This window comes from Bos javanicus, chromosome 28, assembly GCF_032452875.1.
Source record: "Bos javanicus breed banteng chromosome 28, ARS-OSU_banteng_1.0, whole genome shotgun sequence".
NCBI lineage: Eukaryota > Metazoa > Chordata > Mammalia > Artiodactyla > Bovidae > Bos > Bos javanicus.
Genome location: NC_083895.1, coordinates 35,138,306 through 35,155,355, shown reverse-complemented (window position 1 = coordinate 35,155,355; position 17,050 = coordinate 35,138,306). Strand labels below are relative to the sequence as shown.

Below are 17,050 nucleotides of genomic sequence, written 5' to 3'. Positions count from 1 at the left end.
TGTTTGAGGGGTTTGTTTTTTTGTTTTGGTTTGATTTGTCTGGCATAATATTTCATCCTGCAATAAGTTAAATTGCTTAAAGATTCTTTTTCTTTGATTTTCCTTGAGTAGGTTGTAGATCTATATTGTAAAAAAATAATAAAGCAATACAAGCACAAAAGAATTCAAGCACAAGAAAGGGAATAAAGCTAACAAAAACCCCACCTGCCAGCTGTGGCTACAGCCAGCATTCTGGTGAACATGGGCTGCCTCTAAGCATGTCTTCCTGTAGATCTGTGCATATAATTAAGTGTCCTGGACAAGGGATGGATGCAGCTTTTTTTTAAAAAAAGAAAATACTTTTTCATCCTCTCATCCTTTTATCTGTTTGGTTTAATTTTCAAAAGATGATCTGTAAAACCTGCTGCCACATCATGCTGTCCCAGGAGGAGAAGAAGCAGTTTCTGGATTATCTAAAGAGGCCCGGCCTGACCTACCTCCAGAAGCGAGGGCTAAAGAAGAAAATCTCTGACAAGTGCCGGAAAAAGAACACGTGCCATCACTGCGGCGCCTTCAATGGTGAGCCAGATGCACGTCTTGTTTGTCATCGCGACGGCAGTTTCCGTAACTGCATTTCCTAGATCGCGACCTCAGACCAGCCTAACCAAGAACCTGATTTTTCCAATCATGGTAGAATGGATTAACTCTTACAGGTACTGTCAAGAAATGCGGGTTACTGAAGATAATCCATGAGAAATACAAGACCAACAAGAAAGTGGTGGATCCCATCGTATCAAGTTTCCTTCAGTCCTTTGAAACCGCCATAGAGCATAACAAGGAAGTGGAGCCTCTGCTGGGAAAGGCCCAGGTGAGCCTGCCCCTGCCTCGCTCTGTCTGCATCACCCTCTGGGTACACCCTTCCTCCAGAACCGGAGGTCCACTGGGGTTAGATCTCCAGGGATACTTCACGTGACAGGTATTCGCCTGGCACTCAGTTTATTGTGAGCTGTCCTCGTAACTAACACACGTCTAGTTATATAGGTAACACATGTTACATTTTCATTGTGAAAGATTGTAAAAGCATAGCTGTGTACAGCATACACTGAGGGATCCTGGGTCTCACATGGATGTGGCGTTAATAGAATTTGTAGGTAATTCCCATTGCTTTACTTGGCACAAACTTAATTAGTAGGATTTTGTGACGTGTCTTGTTCTACCTTGTTCTGAATTTGATTAGTACTTGAGACACCTGGTACCTTCTAGAATTGATAGTATACAAAACTAACAGTTAAGTGGCCACTGAGTACCAAACTGCCAGACCTGTGGGGAGCATCAGAAACCACCAGGCAGGGGGTCTGCACCCAGGAATCCCATGGTTTTAAAGGTGTTGTAGGACATTAACCCATGAAAGTATAGCCAATACCATGGGACACAGTGCTGACTGTCACAGGCATGGAAAGGATAGGAAGGAGTGGGAAATCAGGGGGCTTGGTTAGGGAGGACTGTGAGGAAAGGTGTGGTTTGTTGTGGTCCTTAAACCTGAGTAGGGTTTAGAGAGTCTCGGGCAGTGAGCCTGCTACGTCCAGGAGGCTGTGCTGGGGCTCCTTCTGAAGCCGAGTTCTGTTCAGAAGTCCCAGCGTTTCGCTAACAAAGCGCCTCGCACTTGGTGACTGCTGTTACTGTCCGGTGTCGGTCCAAGTTCTTTCCGTGGAGCGCCTCGTATTTTATCCTGACAGCAACCCTGTGAGGCCGCATCGGCCAAAATAACAGTAAGTGGTGGAGGGGGAATCCTCGCTGAGGCCATTGGGGCGCAGGCCTGTGCTGGAGAAAAGACAGACAGCTGAACCCACTTTGTCGAGGTCCTCCCACTCTGGAGAATGTGGAGCCATTCAAGTTTTAAGCAAGGGAGAGACATAAACAATGACATTTTAGAACAGCCTGACTGCTCAAAAGACACTGTAACAAAAATGAAAAACCAGGTCACAAGCTGGGAGCAAATGCTCAACTTTCATATGTCTGACAAAGGACTCTCATGTCCGGAATATAAAGTCCTGATTTTTAAAAGCAGAAGCAAGACTTGAATAGGCGCTGCACAAAAGGATATATTCAAACAGCCAATCAGTAGATGGAAAGTTGTTCCACATTATTAGTCATCAGGGAAATACTAATTGAAACACACACCCTCTTAGAAAAATTAAATGTAAAACAACTGAAAACCAAGTGCTGGCAAGGATCTGAAGCAACTGGCACTCCTATATCAATAGTAACCTTATAAAATGTTTCTACCACTCTGAAATTCCTTACAAAGTAGGACCTACACTTACCGTATTTTCTAGCAGCTTTATTCTTGGGCGTGGACCCAAGAGAGGCAAGTGCATACATCCAGAAAAATATTTGTGCAAGTATGTTCATTGCAGCTTCATTAATAAAAGCCAGAATTAGAAACAACCCAGATGCCTGTCAACAGGAGAATGTGCAGATTGTAATAGATCCACACAGTGGAATACTGTGCTGGAATGAAAGAATCAAGCTGACACACACAGCCTGGCTGAATCGCAGAATCCTATTGAGAGGAGGCAGCCTTATATGAGAGTCCATGCAATTGCATTTATATCAAGACCAAGAACAGGCCAGACTGAACTGGGGTGAGGGCTTAGTACTGAGAAAGGGGTATCAGGGTATTTTCTGGAGAGGGGCACATATTCTTTCTCCTGATTTGAATGGTGGTGTTTGTGTACCTGTGTAAAAATTTAGCCGTCTCTTTAAAATTTGTGCAGTTTACTATTATATATGTAAGTTATGCCTTGATTTAGGGAGTGAGATGTAAAAAGGAAGCAGGCCCTGACCCTGGGCAGTGATAGTGAAGCCAGAGGTCAGAGTGTGCAGTCAGAATGGATAGTAACTGATGACCAGCCACTGTGGCAACGGGTGTGAAAGGAGGCGGTCAGAGGCGAGCGGGTGTCCATGCGCTGGCGTCTGGAAACTGGTAGTCCCCCTGGACTCCATGATGGGGCACGGCATCAGCCGTGCATCCCAGTGGAGATGTCTTCAAGCTCCTGCAGATGAAGTGAAGGTGCAGACTGAGAAAGCTGATCTCCTCCTCCTCCCAGCGTGAGTGTAGAGGAATTCCACCCTCCAGGCTGACAACTATGCAGAAAGCGTTCAGCGAGTCTGAGGGCTGCCCAGCTCTCCTCGGTGTGGCCTTAGCTGCGGCCTCCTGTGCATTCCCTCTGCTGCCCCCAGATCAGCCTCCCTGACGCCCGTCACCACTTTCCCCTGCCAACTCTCCGCCTGGGCCCCTGAGGCCACTGTCCTTACGTGCAGAGGACCAAGTCTTCTCTGCTCCCCGCACCCTCTGCAGTAGAAGTGTTTAGGGCCTAGGAGGCATCTTGTTTGGAAAAGTCTCTTAAGTCAGAGGTCCCCAACTTCCAGGCCGTGGAGCAATACCTCCTTCAAGATCAGCAGAGGCATTAGATGAGAAGGAAAGCACACAAAAAATGTAGTGTGCTGGAATCATCCCAAAACCACCCCTTCAGCCCAGGTCCGTGAAAAAGTTGTCTTCTGTGAAATCAGTCCCTGGTGCCGAAGGTTGGGGCCCACTGTCCTGAGTGACTGGGCCCAGGAGGTAACCTCCTCCCACTTAGGAGCCACCTGTCTAGCGTGTACATCTTGTCTCTCTGTGCCCCCCACTGCCTCCACCTCTCTGTCCACCCCAGCCCACGTGACCCAGCTGACACCCTCAATGTGATTTAGGGTGGTGATGGTTGAGAGCTTTGGGGCTTGCCAGGTGGCTCAGTGGTAAAGAATCTGCCTGCCAATGCAGGAGACTTCCTTCCTCCTGGAGGAGGAAATGGCAACCCATTCCAGTATTCATGGTGGGAAAATCCCAAGGACAGAGGAGCCTGGCAGGCTACAATCCATAAGGTTACAAAGAGTCAGACATGACTGAAGTGACTTAGCACACACGCACACTGCCACTTACTTACTCTATCATCTTAGACACATGACCCAACCTGGACTTGAGTTTCCACAACTATAAAAGGGATTACAAGAGTGTCTGCTTTAGGGCCATTATGAGGAGTAAAAGATGGATTCCAGATCAAATGCTTAGCAAATAGCAAATGCTTCAAGCACGTGACCCAGTTACTGTGGTTTTCTTATTACTGATGTTCCTGTATTAACAGAAATAATGATGGAGAGGTAAGGCTTCTTCCGTTTCTTATTTGTGTGTCCCTTCAGCTTAAGAGAGCCTCTGCGCCCTCCCTCTCTCCCGAATCCCCCATCCCTGGGCTTCCATGCAGCCTGCTCTCTCTCTGCAACGCACCCCACCCCAGTCTTCACCTTTTCCTCCACCACGTGTTCATTTGCTGTGCCCCATACACCTCTTGTGTTCCGTCTTATGTTTCTGCTAGTTTCTCCCACTTCAGTTTAGTCCCTCACAGGATCCTTTGCTCTGAGGTCCTGTTTGATGCCAGTCACAGTGCTTGGAGTACTGGTGGGTCCTCCAAGATTACCAGTTTGTCCTGGGCTTTCTTGTGCCATGGGTGAGAACAAAGCATGAGTTCACCAATTGCCTAATTCCAAGCAGCCCCTCCTCAGAGAGGGCCACTCAGTAACCAAAGTAAACAATTATTGAGTTAACATTTACCTTTTATAAAGATAGGCAGCAAAAAGGTGTCTCATTAATCTCAGGATGGCCCGTGTCCTGACATGGTGCTTCCCTGGTGACTCCGACAGTAAAGACTCTGCTGCAGCGTGGGAGACCCAGGTTGGATCCCTGGGTCTAGAAGATCCCCTGGAGAAAGGAATGGCAACCTGCTCCAGAATTCTTGCCTGGGAAATCCCATGGACAGAGGAGCCTGGCGGGTGACAGTCCATGGGGGTACTAAGAGTCAGATATGACTGAGCAGCTTTCACTCACTGACATGTGTGCCTGCCCATTGAATTTTCAGGAATGTGCAGCCCCGTGCCGTTATAGGAGGCACAACATGATTGAAGTGGAAGAGACATTAGAGCAGTGGTTCTTGACCTTTTGTGGGTCACAGACACCTTTAGGAATTGGACAGAAACTCTGGACTCTACTCCAGAGGGCTGACGTATATCCACTCCTGTTTTAGTACGAATCTGGGGATGGGTAGACCTGCAGATAAGGTCTCTCCATAATGACATCATCCCTGCAGACTGAGTACCAGTCCTCAGCTGTGTCGGCTCATCACCACCCGAGGCAGCCACGCTCTATGTCTAGAGAGCTTGGGCTGTTTGGGTCTTCTGCCTCATGCACATACGGGCCCTGCTCTGCCGTCCATCAGTCCCTGACCTCCGTTTCCTGGTATTTAACAGTAAGTCAGCGGCCTCTTCCTCGTGCCTCTGAGGATGCAGTTGTTCCTATCACTTGCTGAGAACTGGTTTCCAGGCTCTTGCCAGTCTTCCTGCCCTCCTGGACGGCCTTCAGCTCCTTAATGTTCTCGTCCAGGACTGACTGTGGTACTACAGGCAACGTCTCGCCTTCGTCCCATTCTAGAATTTTGTTAGATTTAAGCTTCCTCCTCCCTGACTGTTTCTGATGGCAGTGAGGTGCCCATTGCTGCGAGATGGGAGCCAAGGACATGCATTGTTCTCTGGACAGGGGCCTGGACTCGAAAGCCTCCAGTGAGATTCCTTCCTTCTGCCCAGCCACACTGCCATCTTCTCCAGGGCAGGACTGTAGACACTTTTCCTTGGGTGGTGTTCTAGGAGCTGATCATTCGTCTTGGCTTTGTTCCCTGTTTCATTAAGTCACGTGCGGCGAATTTTGCTGACAACGTACAGTCTCAGTCACAGTCTGAGCCCAAGAAATCTAATAACCAGCATTTTTACAGCGTGGCGCCTCTGTTACGTGACGTTAATACAAAGACAATACAAGTTCATTACAGAAGGGTGAAATGTATAAAAAGAAGCAAAACGATAATCCAACTCAGCTAAAGATGGCCCTGTTCACACCTTGGTAAACTCTTCCATTTCCTCTTTTCCGTAGATGTACATCTTTGCCCAAATTAGATCACATTGTAAACATACCTATCTCATTTATCAATATTTTATGAACACCTTTCATGGCATAGGCCACATTTTTGTGTCTTCATTTTTTTTTCTTTAAACGGCTTCATAGTTTTCTACATATGAATGTACCATGATTTTATCTGGCCAGTAACTTTTCAGGCTGTTAGCAGCTTTCACAATTCAGATCTGCTTTAATGAACATCCTTATAGCTAAATCTTTGTGTTAATTTCTAAAATCATACCCTTTGGAAAAATTAAGTGGTATTATTGGCTTACATTACTGGAATAAAAGTCATGCACATTTTTAGGGCTCTTGCAGTATATATAGCAAGTTATCAGAAGCCGTTGTCATCACTTGTACGTATTTTCAGGTAAGCGGTTAGAGCAGGGGTCCCAGCTCCTGGGCCGTGGGCCAGTACTGGTCAGAGGCCTGTTAGGAACCGGGCACGTGAGAGGTGAGCGGCAGGCAGGCGAAGCTTCATCTGCTGCTCCCCCACTGGCAGTCCTGCCTGAACCATCGCCCCCTTAGTCAGTTCCTGGTGCCAAGATTGGGTACTGCTGGGTTAGGGGGCATGGGGAAGTAAACCTTTGCCTAAGCTGTGGAAAAAAAGCTGAGCTCTCTCTGCTCTTCCTTCCTTTCCATAGGAAAACTTGAATCCCTTAGTAGTTTTGAATTTATTTAAACGAATCCCAGCTGAAGATATCCCTCTACTTCTGATGAATCCGGAAGCTGGAAAGCCCTCCGATTTGATTCTCACACGACTCTTAGTGCCCCCTTTGTGCATCAGACCCTCTGTCGTGAGCGATTTGAAGTCTGGCACCAATGAAGACGATCTGACGATGAAGTTGACAGAAATCATTTTCCTAAATGACGTCATTAAAAAGGTCAGCACTTCCCATGGGCATTTCCAAACTCCAGGTTTTGGAGTCTGTCCCTGCAAACAGAAGTGTCTGATGGAGAAAGTCAAATTGACCAGGCTTGCTTCTGCTCATTCTTAGCATCGGATATCCGGAGCCAAGACCCAGATGATCATGGAAGACTGGGACTTCCTGCAGCTGCAGTGTGCTCTCTACATTAACAGCGAGCTCTCAGGCATCCCCCTCAATATGGCACCCAAGAAATGGACCAGAGGCTTTGTCCAGCGCCTGAAGGGAAAGCAGGGTACGTGTCCACCTGCGTGTGCAGAAGACAGTCTGCTGCCTTGGGTGCGTTTGGGGGATGTGTGTCCAGCTTACCTCGTTGGAGATCAGTCTTCCCTTGGCCTTTCTGGTCGCGTTGCTCCCAAACGGCACACGTTGTGCCCTGGAGACGATATGTTTTTATTTATTTAGGTCGATTCAGAGGCAATCTCTCAGGAAAGAGGGTGGATTTTTCTGGTAGAACAGTCATCTCACCTGACCCCAACCTCCGAATTGATGAGGTAGCTGTGCCAGTTCACGTGGCCAAAATTCTAACATTTCCTGAGAAGGTAAGTACATTGAACTGCTCAGTACTTTGTCTGAATCCAGTGTTTTATGTTATGTTCCGAGGTTCCAAACAATCTCAACAGTGGGGAACCCCCAGTAACCCACCCAGCCCACAGTCTGGCGCGTGTGTGTGTGTTTTTCCAGTTTGTTTCACACGTGTGTCACCATATATAACATCTACAACACGTACACAGTGGTGTCTGCTTTATATTCAAATACTCAGATATGCATTAAACATTCAAGTCTACTTTTTTCCATCTTTGATATTTTTCTGTGCTAGTTCATACCTCATGCCTTAAATAACTAAATGATAAACATCCACACCCAGTTAATTTTCTTGGGATGAGTTAAAACATTAGAATTTTTAAATGATTTTAGAATCATTTTTAAAACATTAGAATCATTGACTCAAAGACTCTGAATATTAAAAAGCTGTTGATGCATAACCAGAAAGGCTGTACCACTTTACACTGAGTTCATACTCGTCGTGAGTGTAAACTGGTATTTATAGTATTTTCTTTTTTAACTGAGGTGTAGATAGTTGAAAGGTCTGATAACAGGAAGATATTGATTGGCTTTGACTTTGTTCTTGAAATTCATAATTAGCCCAGACCATAGGTGCTTCTGGTAAAAAGCTTGTATAAAAAGTATCCTTGGTTGGGACCTGGTGGTCCAGTGGTTGAGAATCCGCCTTCCAATGCAGGGGACACCGGTTCAGTCCCTGGTCAGGCAACTAAGGTCCTACATGCTACAAGGCAGCTAGCCTTGCACACGCCTCAAGGAAGAGCTGCAACAGAGACTCAGTGCAGTCAGAATTTAAAAAAAGTAGTGTCCTTGGATGAGTTCCTTCTCTGAGACAGTGCCCCACGAGACTCTTGTCCAGTAGGCTGCAGGACATGCTGGTGCAGTCCAGGACCTGCTGTTCTGGTGTTAACAGCTTTTAAACCTTAGAAGCCCATGGTGAATCACTGCAGATGAAGCTGCCACCTGTTTTTAGGGTCACAGAATATGCTGAAAGGTCCCTGCAGATCAGTCCAGCCCAGTCATTTTATCAGTAGAGAAGCCAAAGGTCAGTCACGGACCTGGCCCTGTCACCCAGCAAGTGAGTGGCCGAATTCAGACGTGAGCCGTTGTCCTTACACTGAAGACCTTGGCAGCAGCGTGCCGCAGGTACCTCTCTCCTAGAATTGCACAAGGGGTTCAGTTATGCTTTTTTTTTTCCTGGACCCCACAAGTGGCATGTGGGATCTTAGTTCCCTGACCAGCGATCAAACCCTTTCCCCATGCAGTGGAAGTGCAGAGTCCTATGCAAGGGGCCACCAGGGACACCCCCTAGAATCACTTAAAGTGGAGGCTGAGACTCAATTCAGGATGGCATGCGAGCGTAGTGAAACCTAACAGTGCCTCGCTCTGTTTCCTGCTGTGGTCCTCCAGGTGAACAAAGCAAACATCAACTTTTTGAGGAAACTGGTTCGAAATGGCCCTGAAGTTCACCCAGGAGCCAATTTCATTCAGCAGAGACACACGCAGATGAAAAGGTAAGGCTTTCACAGTGTGGTTGGATGTGATTATCTCCTCGTGACCAAGTTCACTGTCGCCATACTCAGCCACAGAAAGCAGTCCAAAGTACAATTATTGTGATATGTTGACATGTGGAAAACACCTGTTTAAATTGCAGTTAGCCTAGGTACGTTTTGTTTCCTCTACTGGCTCTTTGAATGGATGCACAGTGTTCGTTTATTCAATAGCATTTAACATTTAGGTAGATACACCGCATTGGGGTGTGAAAGCAGATCATTTTCTGGGCCACCTGGGTGCTCTGGGTGCACTCATAACCCAGGAGGCACACACTTTGTCAGTTCTGGCTTTTCACAGTGACATGAGCTGATCACCAGTGCTTTTCGTTTCATGAAATTCAAACATCACCAGGGCCCTGTGCTAGAAGCTAGTTTATTACTCAGTTTCTGTGACTCTAAGACATACTTTTATCATAGTTGGACATTTCTAAAATTAAGAGGTGTCATACAATCAATTTGTTGTAGTTTAGGGACTTCCCTGGTGGCCCATTGGTTAGGGCTTGGCACTTACACTCCCGTGGGCCGGGGTTTAATTCCTGTTTGGGGAACTAGGATCCCACAGGCCACTTGGCGTGGCCAAAAAATAAAGTTACAAAAACAATTTTGTTGTTGTTACGGTGGTTTAATTGACAGTGGAGGGAGGCACCTTAAATTCAGTGAAACATGGTCATTTTAGATATGAAGAGGGAGAAACGTGCTGAGGAAACTGTTCTCACAGGTTATGTCCATTATTGTATGTTAAGGTTTCTGAAATACGGAAACAGAGAAAAGATGGCCCAGGAGCTCAAGTTCGGGGACATTGTGGAGAGGCACCTCATCGATGGAGACGTGGTCCTCTTCAACCGGCAGCCCTCGCTGCACAAACTGAGCATCATGGCGCACCTGGTGAGCAGGAGACTGGTGTTCGTATCTGCTGGGTGGAGCTTTGCTGTGTGCGCCCTGCTCAAACTCCAGACATCTAAAGTTTAAACTGCCAGTAATCTCAAATTTTTATAACTTTTGGTTTTCCTCTTCTCTTCCATTTTAGTTTGAGTGAAACTCTTCAATTTCAAGCTTCCCTTCAATGTTTTTAATATTTATAACATACTTTTCACACAACATTGAAACAGGAACTAATTGAAAATTAGTGTGAAAGTGACGACTGTGATTTCACTTACAGACAACATAGATGCATATCTGTGTGCACAAAATTATGTAAAATAGACATGGCAGAAAATCGACTTGATTTAAAACAGCATATTAACTAAGAAGCTAAAATGCTTACAGGATTTTTCTTTGTAGTCGTCCTCCGACCAAGACCTGAAGGCATATTTTTTGGAGCAGTTTACTTTGCAACAGCAGCAGTTTCCTTTTCTGGAGATTTCAAATGGAAACAAGATGCAACTTCAATTTGTTAAATATTCATAAATTCTCCTATATGAAAAAACCATTAAATCCCTGAGCATTTGCAAACAGGCTCCTAAGGTAGTGTTTTTCTAGATTGATTTTTTTCCCAGTAGTTTATGGAAACATTACATCAATCTTTTTGCTCAATGGCAGAAATACCAAAGATAGACTTTATGATTATGGAGCTCTAGGAGGTGAACAAACGGAGAAGGCGATGGCACCCCAGTCCAGTACTCTTGCCTGGAAAATGCCATGGATGGAGGAGCCTGGTAGGCTGCAGTCCATGGGGTCGCGAAGAGTCAGACACGACCGAGTGACTTCACTCTGAGTTTTCACTTTCATGCATTGGAAGAGGAAATGGCAACCCACTCCAGTGTTCTTGCCTGGAGAATCCCAGGGACGGGGAAGCCTGGTGGGCTGCTGTCTTTGGGGTCGCATAGAGTTGGACAGGACTGAAGCGACGCAGCAGCAGCAGCAGCAGCAGGAGGTGAACAGAAGCCTTCCCTTTCTGGAAACTCGGCCCATTTAACATAGAAATATTTTTATTTGAAAACTTTCAAGTATATACAAAAGTAGAAAGGTACTGTGATGAACTCACGCACCCCATCCTTTATGTTCAGTCATTTTCAAGCTTTTGCCACACTGGTTTTCTCTCTCCCTTTTTCCTTTGATGAAACCAGGTGCCATGTCTTTTTCCCATGTGTTTTCAGCTTGCTTCTGCAAAACACGCATAGCTACAGTGCCATGATCACACCTCACCAAAATGAAGTCATTCCCCCCGGCCATAGTCAGATTGCCCCATGTGTCTCAAAAATCTTTTTGCAGCTAGTTTGTTCAAAGTGAGATCTGAAATCTACACATTTAATTGATCCATGTCTTAAGCCCCTATTACAGTCCTCCCTCCTCCTTTTAATTTCCGTGTCATGTCTGAAAAAACCAGGTCATTTGTCCTGAAGAACGCTGCACGTTCTTTATTTGTCTGCCTGTGTGTGGCAGTGAGGGTTCCTGCATGCTTCGTTGTTTTCCTGTAAACTAGAAATAAACTCTCAAAGCATAATCAGATTCAAGTAGAACTTTTTTGGCAATAATAACTCATAGGTGGTGCTGGCTGCTTCCTCTTGCCATATTTCAGGAGGTACACGCTGGCTGGCTGGCTGTCTTAGCCATGTGAAGAAGGTCAGATGCCTCGGCGTGGTGCCTTCCTTGCAAGGTTCCTTGTCAAAGACTCTTGATAATCCCTGGGACTGCAAGGAGGTCAAACCAGTCAATGCTAAAGGAAATTAGTCCTGAGTATTTATTGGAGGGACTGATGCTGAAGCTGAAGCTCCAGTACTTTGGCTACATGATGCGAAGAACTGACTCATGAAAAGACCCTGATGCTGGGAAAGATTGAAGGCAGGAGAAGAATACAGCAGAGGACAAGATGATTGGATGGCATCACCAGTTCAATGGACATGAGTTTGAGCAAGCTCCGGGAGTTGGTGATGGACAGGGAAGCCTGGTGTGCTGTAGTCCCTGGGGTTGTCAAGAGTCTGACACAACTGAGCAACTGAACTGAACTAATGACCTCATCCATACCAGAACATACTAGGAATTTTCTTCCTTAATGTAAAGTGTGCAGGTCTGCAGGAAGCCTTTTTTTTTTAAATAATGGGACTAAGAAGATTTGAATAAATGACTTATGTCCTTTTCCTGATTTGCTTTGTTTTGTATTCCACAGGCCAGGGTCAAGCCCCACCGGACTTTCAGATTTAACGAGTGTGTCTGTACACCCTACAATGCGGATTTTGATGGAGATGAAATGAACCTTCATCTTCCTCAAACAGAAGAAGCTAAAGCAGAAGCCCTTGTTCTCATGGGGGTATGTAGGGTGGTGCATCCCAGCTCCTGAGAAAAAGGAGGAGAAGGGAAACAAGTCTTGTTTGAAAACACCCGTAGTATGTAAGGGAGTTGGTTTCTCTCATGGGTGGGGAGTTGAAAGGACTGGGTACCTTCCGACCTGTACTGTGGTTTCCTAGGAGAATACACACACATGCACACCAGTTATGAAAAGGTAAGACAGGGTGTGTCAGAAGCGTGACTGCTGGATGTCATGGTCCATTATACTTCAGATAAAGGATTGGAGCTGATGCACCTTTTTTCCCCCCCCTTTTGGCTGTGCCAAGCGGCTGCTTACAGGATCTTAGTTCCCCGACCAGGGATTGAACCCACACCCTCAGCAGTGAAAGCACAGAGTGCTAACCACTGGACCACCAGCGAGTTCCTAAGCAAATGCACCTTGATATACAGAACCTTCTTTAAATTGGGTGCTTATGCAGTGAACAGCTAGCGCCTGTTTTTGCTAGCGTAGGCACTCATTACATTTGGATGATTAATAAATGCTGTTCTAACTTAGTGTCTCAACCAAGAGAAGCTTGACCGACCATTCTGCCATTATTGTAACCAGTGTGGAATTGATTGACTTCAAAGATAGCACAGTGCTACCCATCATTCATAGAAGGAAGTTTTCTCTGGAGGAGAGCATTTCTAATTACACTAACGTCTTTTACCCAGAGAGTTCTTTATAAGAATGCAGAACGACTCCACACGGTATTTAAACATAGGGACCTCTGAGGTCAGTCTTGCTGGTATTTTTTACCTCTGCCGTTGACAGATGACGATATTAGTGACAAAGCTGCAGTTAAGAACCCCCAGCCTCCCATTCGTAGCCTTACCTTCCTGCGCTCTTCACTTGTCCATAACCATTAAGAGTGTTTGTGGTGAAGATTTTGGGGCCGCATCACGCATCCAAACACGGCTAACGTACTATGTTCCTTTTTCCTTCAGACTAAAGCAAACCTTGTAACACCGAGAAATGGAGAACCACTAATTGCTGCTATTCAGGATTTTCTGACAGGTGGGTTTTGTGGAATTTACTTGAAAAGAGACTTTGGAACACGAGGGTTCTCTTTCACGTGTTCACGTGAGCACTTGAAAAGCTGTGTAATTCTGTTGTTTGTTTACTGAGTGATTGTGTTCATGAACCATACACGAGGTATTTTTTACTTTTCTAAGTGCTGGGGACATGGCAACGGGTAAGACAAAGTCCCTTTCCCTGTGGAGCCTGGATTCTCGTTGGAAGAGAAGGCCAGGCAGCAGCTGTGTTTTACCTCACTCTTTTAGTGATAGTTTGTCTGTATTTTTAAAGTTGAAACCTTGTGATTTTTCTCACAATTTCATTCCTTTCCTTCGTTTTGTGTTCTTTCTTAACATCCTCAGGTGCCTATCTCCTCACTCTTAAGGATACTTTCTTTGACCGAGCCAAAGCTTGTCAGATCATCGCTTCAATACTGGTGGGCAAGGATGAGAAAATTAAAGTTCGTCTCCCACCCCCTACAATACTCAAGGTTTGTGCAGGAGCTGTGACGGTGTGTGCGGACGCACCGGTGGTCTGGGGTGCACCTGCTGGTGCCAAGTAGGCTTGTGACCGCTGTACCATCTTGGCTCGTTGGTGTGAAGGGCAGGTGAGAGCAGGCTCGGCCCGCTGACGCTCTGGCTTCTCTCCTCCTCCAGCCTGTCACCCTGTGGACGGGAAAGCAGATCTTCAGTGTCATCCTGAGACCCAGCGATGACAATCCAGTGAGGGCCAACCTCCGAACCAAGGGCAAGCAGTACTGCGGCAGAGGCGAGGACCTCTGTGTCAACGACTCCTGTGAGTGAAGGCAGCAGGTCGGGGCCAGCAGTTCCCTTCACTTTTCGCGTAAACCCCGTGTTTCCCTAAGGCCTTAGGCAGGAAGTTTGTTCTTCAGGGAAATGCAGCTGGTGTTTCTCCAGAAGGTAGAGGTCATGTGGACACATGGCCAACCGGCAGTTAGAGTGCTCTTCTCCACGTGCTTTGTCTCAGGTGACTTGTTTCTGCCAATTAATGAAATTCTTTTCCTCTTTTTCTGTTGTTGGTTTGTGTGTGTGTGTGTGTGTTTTGCTGTACAAGGGTCTCATTATTTAAGGCTTATAATTTGTTATTTTATGTCCAAAAATGTGTTCATTGTTTAGAAGTATGACTAGAAGTATATGTAAGTGGGTTTCCCAAGTGGCTCTGTGGTAAAGAATCTGCTTGCCAATTCAGGAGATACAGGAAACGGGTTGAATTTCTGGGTCAGAAAGATCTCCAGGAGGAAGAAATGGCAACCCACTCAGTATTCTAGCCTGGAAAATCCCGTGGCCAGAGGAGCCTGGTGCGCTACAGTTCACTGGGTCGCCAGGAGTTGAACACACATGAGCAATGGAGCACACATCCATGGCTGTAAAGTACTACTGAAAGGCTGATTTTTACCTGCCTCAGCCGGTCAGTGGAGGCTTTGATCACATGTGGATCAGATGTAACAGTGCTGTGTGTGCTAGGTCATTCAGTCGTGTCTGACTCTTTGCGACCCTATGGACTGTATAGCCCACCAGGCTCCCCTGTCCATGGGATTCTCCTGGCAAGAATCCTGGAGTGGGTTGCCATTTCCTTCTCCAAGGGTCTTCCTGACTCAGGGACCGAACCTCTGGCTCTAGTCTCCTGCATCGGCAGGCAAGCTCTTTACCGCTAACGCCACCTGGGAAGCCCCAGTTTAACAGAACATTTAAATATGAGTCCTCTGAGTCCCCTAGACTGATTCAGCCCAAGAGTGTGTTCCCCAGACCTATGCTATTCAGGCAGCATTTACTCTCTCGGTCCCAGGCTGCTAACAGACAGTTCCCCAGCAGACTGCTTTGAGTAACACTGGTTTAGAATGGCCTTTGCTAGCAAGGCTTTGTGACGAAAGGTGGATCTGCAGGCCTCTATAGAGACGACTGAACCGCAAAAACTCTCTGAAGGTCAAGGATTCTCTGCTGTCTCATGATGAAGAGCACTGATTTTTTTTCTCTCCCCCGCCCCCCGGTTTCATAAGTGTACTCCTTGGACTTTAATGTATTTTGGCTTCTTGTTTTATATTGTGTTTTTGTTTCCAGATACAAATTTCATTTTGTCGTTTAGGCTTTTCACGATGGTGCCACTCCTAGTTTTCAATGTCTTAGTGAATAAGGAAGTGCTTTATAAACAACACTTTGTTGTACATGATTGAATTGGTACCCAAAACATCCCCATGACATAAAGATGGCAGAGCTTGATACTGCCATCCACATATCACAGATAAAGACGACGAGAGAGCCTTTCAGAGTCAGGGCTATAGGGTAACGAACTAGATCTTTCCTGCTTTTCAAAAGTTGCTAGATTTCTCCTTTTCCCCCCTCAAAAAGAAATTTTTTAGAGATCATTTCTATTTGCTCTGCTCTAACTTAAAAAACAAATTTTCTCAACTGCCTTAAATTCATTTTGGAATGAGACAGAGTAACAGATAATCATTTGTGTGAGTCCATAATCTTTTCCTTCCAGACGTCACCATCCAGAACAGCGAGCTGATGAGTGGCAGCATGGACAAAGGAACGCTGGGGTCAGGATCCAAGAACAACATTTTTTACATTTTGCTGCGAGACTGGGGGCAGAATGAAGCTGCCGACGCGATGTCACGGCTTGCCAGGCTGGCTCCCGTCTACTTGTGTGAGTGTCTTAGCGTCCTTGTTTTATTGCTATAGGTTATTGATGTTTTAGGGGGTTCTTTTCCTATTTCATCCCCCTGCCCCAAACACATACAAACACAAAGAAAAGGATACTTGTTCCAGGCTAAACCATTTATGCTTTTCTTAATGAAATAAACTTGATGCTGACCAATTTGACTGCAGATTCGAATTTGCTTCCCAGTTCTCTTCTCAAAAGCTACAGTAGCTCCCTAATGCCCATGACATACATGGGCTGTTATACAAAGGGCCTTCATGGGCTGCTTCCAAGGTAGCCTGTGCAGAAGTGTCACCCTCTGGTCCTTCCACAGTTCAGCCCTCCCAGCTGACTCAGTGTTTCCCTACTGGCCTGTGCACTAGGCCAGGAGGTTTTCTTTGCGTGACCCCGGATATCTTTAGTCTGTCTTTAGTCTACTCTTAGATTTGACTCTTCGGCTGAGTGTAGAATTCTAGACTGAATGTTATTTTCCCTGAGAATTTTGAAGGTATTACTCCATTCTGTTCTTTTAGGGTTGCTGTAAAATGTATTTCTCTTCTTATTCCCAACTTTTTGCATTTGAATTGTCTTTTTTTTAATTGCAGTATCCAGTTTTTGGGTAATCCAGTTATATACATACATGCATTCTTTTTTTTAAAATATTCTTTTCCATTGTGGTTTTTTACAGGATATTGAATATGACTCCCTGAGCTGTACTTTAGGACCTTGTTTATCCTGAATTGTCTTTTTATTCTAGAAGCTTTGAGATCCTCTTTGTTTCTGGCATTCTGAAAGTTTACAATGATGCAGCCTTGGGATGTTTATCATTCATTGTGCTGAGCGCTCAGCAGGCTCTCTCAATCTGCAACATGTGTCCTTCAGTTCTGGAAATTTTCTTGTACTTTTTCTGATCATAGTCTCTCTTTTACTTTCTCTGTTCTTGCTTTTTGGAATTTCTGTTAATTGTCTGGTAGAGTTCTTGGAGTGATTCTCTGATTTTCTCTTTTTCCCTGTTGTCCATTTATTTGTTTCTGGATTCAGTTTTCTT

General features: G+C 45.7%; 1 protein-coding gene across 2 annotated transcripts in view; it reads left to right on the top strand.

Moving 5' to 3' along the window:
- The window catches only part of POLR3A (RNA polymerase III subunit A), a 46,692-nt gene that overhangs the window by 6,389 nt on the left and 23,253 nt on the right, over nt 1-17,050 (top strand). For both annotated transcript variants that reach the window (XM_061405440.1, XM_061405439.1), the window contains exons 4-15: nt 387-558; nt 693-847; nt 6,661-6,900; nt 7,015-7,177; nt 7,348-7,484; nt 8,917-9,020; nt 9,803-9,944; nt 12,166-12,306; nt 13,272-13,341; nt 13,704-13,831; nt 13,998-14,136; nt 15,844-16,008. In XM_061405440.1, the coding sequence (XP_061261424.1) occupies nt 387-558; nt 693-847; nt 6,661-6,900; nt 7,015-7,177; nt 7,348-7,484; nt 8,917-9,020; nt 9,803-9,944; nt 12,166-12,306; nt 13,272-13,341; nt 13,704-13,831; nt 13,998-14,136; nt 15,844-16,008 (1,756 nt within the window). The remainder of the gene's footprint in view (nt 1-386; nt 559-692; nt 848-6,660; nt 6,901-7,014; nt 7,178-7,347; nt 7,485-8,916; nt 9,021-9,802; nt 9,945-12,165; nt 12,307-13,271; nt 13,342-13,703; nt 13,832-13,997; nt 14,137-15,843; nt 16,009-17,050) is intronic.